At 69.4% G+C, this 1,913-nt stretch overlaps 1 protein-coding gene across 1 annotated transcript in view; it reads left to right on the forward strand.

Annotated features, from left to right (window-relative positions):
- LOC108510122 (zinc finger protein 345-like) overlaps positions 1–1,912 on the forward strand; it is a gene marked incomplete at its 3' end in the record, with an annotated part of 4,343 nt that extends 2,431 nt beyond the window's left edge. The window contains exons 3-4 of the mRNA XM_017839814.1: positions 156–902; positions 1,029–1,912. Of these exons, the coding sequence (XP_017695303.1) occupies positions 156–902; positions 1,029–1,912 (1,631 nt within the window). The remainder of the gene's footprint in view (positions 1–155; positions 903–1,028) is intronic.
- Between the last annotated feature and the right edge of the window lies 1 nt (position 1,913).

A 1,913-nucleotide genomic window follows, 5' to 3' on the forward strand; every position in this document is an offset into this window, starting at 1 on the left:
TGGAAGAGCCCAAAATCCACAAGGGGGTGGGAATTGGGCCATGGTTGACCGAGTTGACCAAGCTGACCAAGGACATGTTTTGGAAGAGCCCAAAACCCACGGGGGGGTGGGTTTGGGGCATTGATGGACCCTCCCGCCCACTTTTGTCCTGGCAGATGATGGTTTGTTGACCGACAACGAGGAGGAGGAGCCTCCCCCGGGCGAGCTGGAGAAGGTGGACGCCGCAGCCGCCACGGCCTCGGCGGCCAAACCCAAGCCCACGGCCAACCCGCCCAACGCCGAGGGCTCCAAACCCGGCGAGGCCCCCCAGAAACCCGACCCCCAGCCCCGCAAAGCCGCGGGGAAGCGCCAGAGCAAGTCGGGACCCCGCGGCTTCAAGAAGTTCCCGCCGCGGAGCCTCCTGGGCCACGGGCGGTGCCACGACTGCGGCAAAGCTTTGGCGTTCGGCTCCGCCTTCCCCAAGCGCCGGCGCGGGACGGAACGGCCCCACAAGTGCCCGGAGTGCGGGAAGTGCTTCCGGCTGAGCTCCACCCTCATCACCCACCAGCGGCGCCACGCCGGCGACAAACCCTACAAGTGCCCCGACTGCGGCAAGACCTTCAGCGTCGGCTCGGCCTTCATCCAGCACCAGCGCGTCCACGCCGGCGCCGGCGCCGCGCCCTGCCAGTGCGCCGTCTGTGGCAAGAGCTTCCCGGCCAGCGCCGGGCTGGTGAAGCACCAGAAGCTCCACCTGGAGGAGAAGCCCTACAAATGCGGCGACTGCGGGAAGGGCTTCAACTGGAACTCCCACCTGGAGCGGCACCGGCGCATCCACACCGGCGAGAAGCCCTACGCCTGCCCCGAGTGCGGCAAGAGCTTCAGCTGGAGCTCCCACCTCGACCGGCACCGCCGCACCCACGCCGCCGCCCGCGGGGACCCCTCGTGCCGCTGCGCCGACTGCGGCGCCGAGCCGGAGCCACCGGAGCGTGGGAAGGGCTCGGCGGCCAAGCCGGTGGCGTTGGCCAAGCGCCGGCACGGTGGCGCCGCTCCCGAGAAGCCCTACAAGTGCGGGGAGTGCGGGAAGGGCTTCGGCGCCGACGCGGCGCTGGCGAAGCACCGGCAGAGCCACGCGGGTGCCGCCAAGCCCTACGAGTGCGGGGAGTGCGGGAAGAGCTTCGCCTGGAGCTCCCACCTCGACCGGCACCGGCGCATCCACATGGGCGAGAAGCCGTTCCGCTGCGGCGACTGCGGCAAGAGCTTCTCCCAGAGCTCCCACCTGGAGCGGCACCAGCGCGTCCATGCCAGTGCCGAGCAGCCGCGCCGGTGCTGCGACTGCGGGAAGAGCTTCCTGGCGTCGCCCGCCAAGCGCCGGCGGCTCTTGGGCACCGAAAGACCCTCCAAGTGCGGCGAGTGCGGGAAGAGCTTCCCGTGGGCGCCGCGGGCAGCGCCGGAGAGGAGCCACAAGTGCAGCGAGTGCGGGAAGAGCTTCTCGGCGCGGGCGGAGGGCGCGGTGAGGCACCAGGGCACGCAGACCGGCGAGAAGCCGTACGCCTGCCCCGAGTGCGGGAAGAGCTTCGGGCAGAACTCGGCGCTGGTGAAGCACCGGCGGATGCACACGGGGGAGAAGCCCTACGAGTGCGGGGACTGCGGGAAGAGCTTCGGCGTCCGCTCCAACCTCATCAAGCACCAGCGGACGCACCTCGGCGAGAAGCCCTACAAGTGCCCCGAGTGCGGCAAGGGCTTCATCCAGAAGTCCGACCTCACCAAGCACCGGCGGATGCACACCGGGGAGAAGCCCTACGAGTGCAACGTGTGCGGGAAGTGCTTCAGCGTCTCCTCCAACCTCATCAAGCACCAGCGCATCCACCTGGGTGAGAAGCCCTACCAGTGCTCCGAGTGCGGCAAGAGCTTCATCCAGCGCTCCGAGCTCACCA

Source organism: Lepidothrix coronata, unplaced genomic scaffold (genome assembly GCF_001604755.1).
Source record: "Lepidothrix coronata isolate B3197 unplaced genomic scaffold, Lepidothrix_coronata-1.0 Scaffold490, whole genome shotgun sequence".
In the NCBI taxonomy this organism is placed as follows: domain Eukaryota; kingdom Metazoa; phylum Chordata; class Aves; order Passeriformes; family Pipridae; genus Lepidothrix; species Lepidothrix coronata.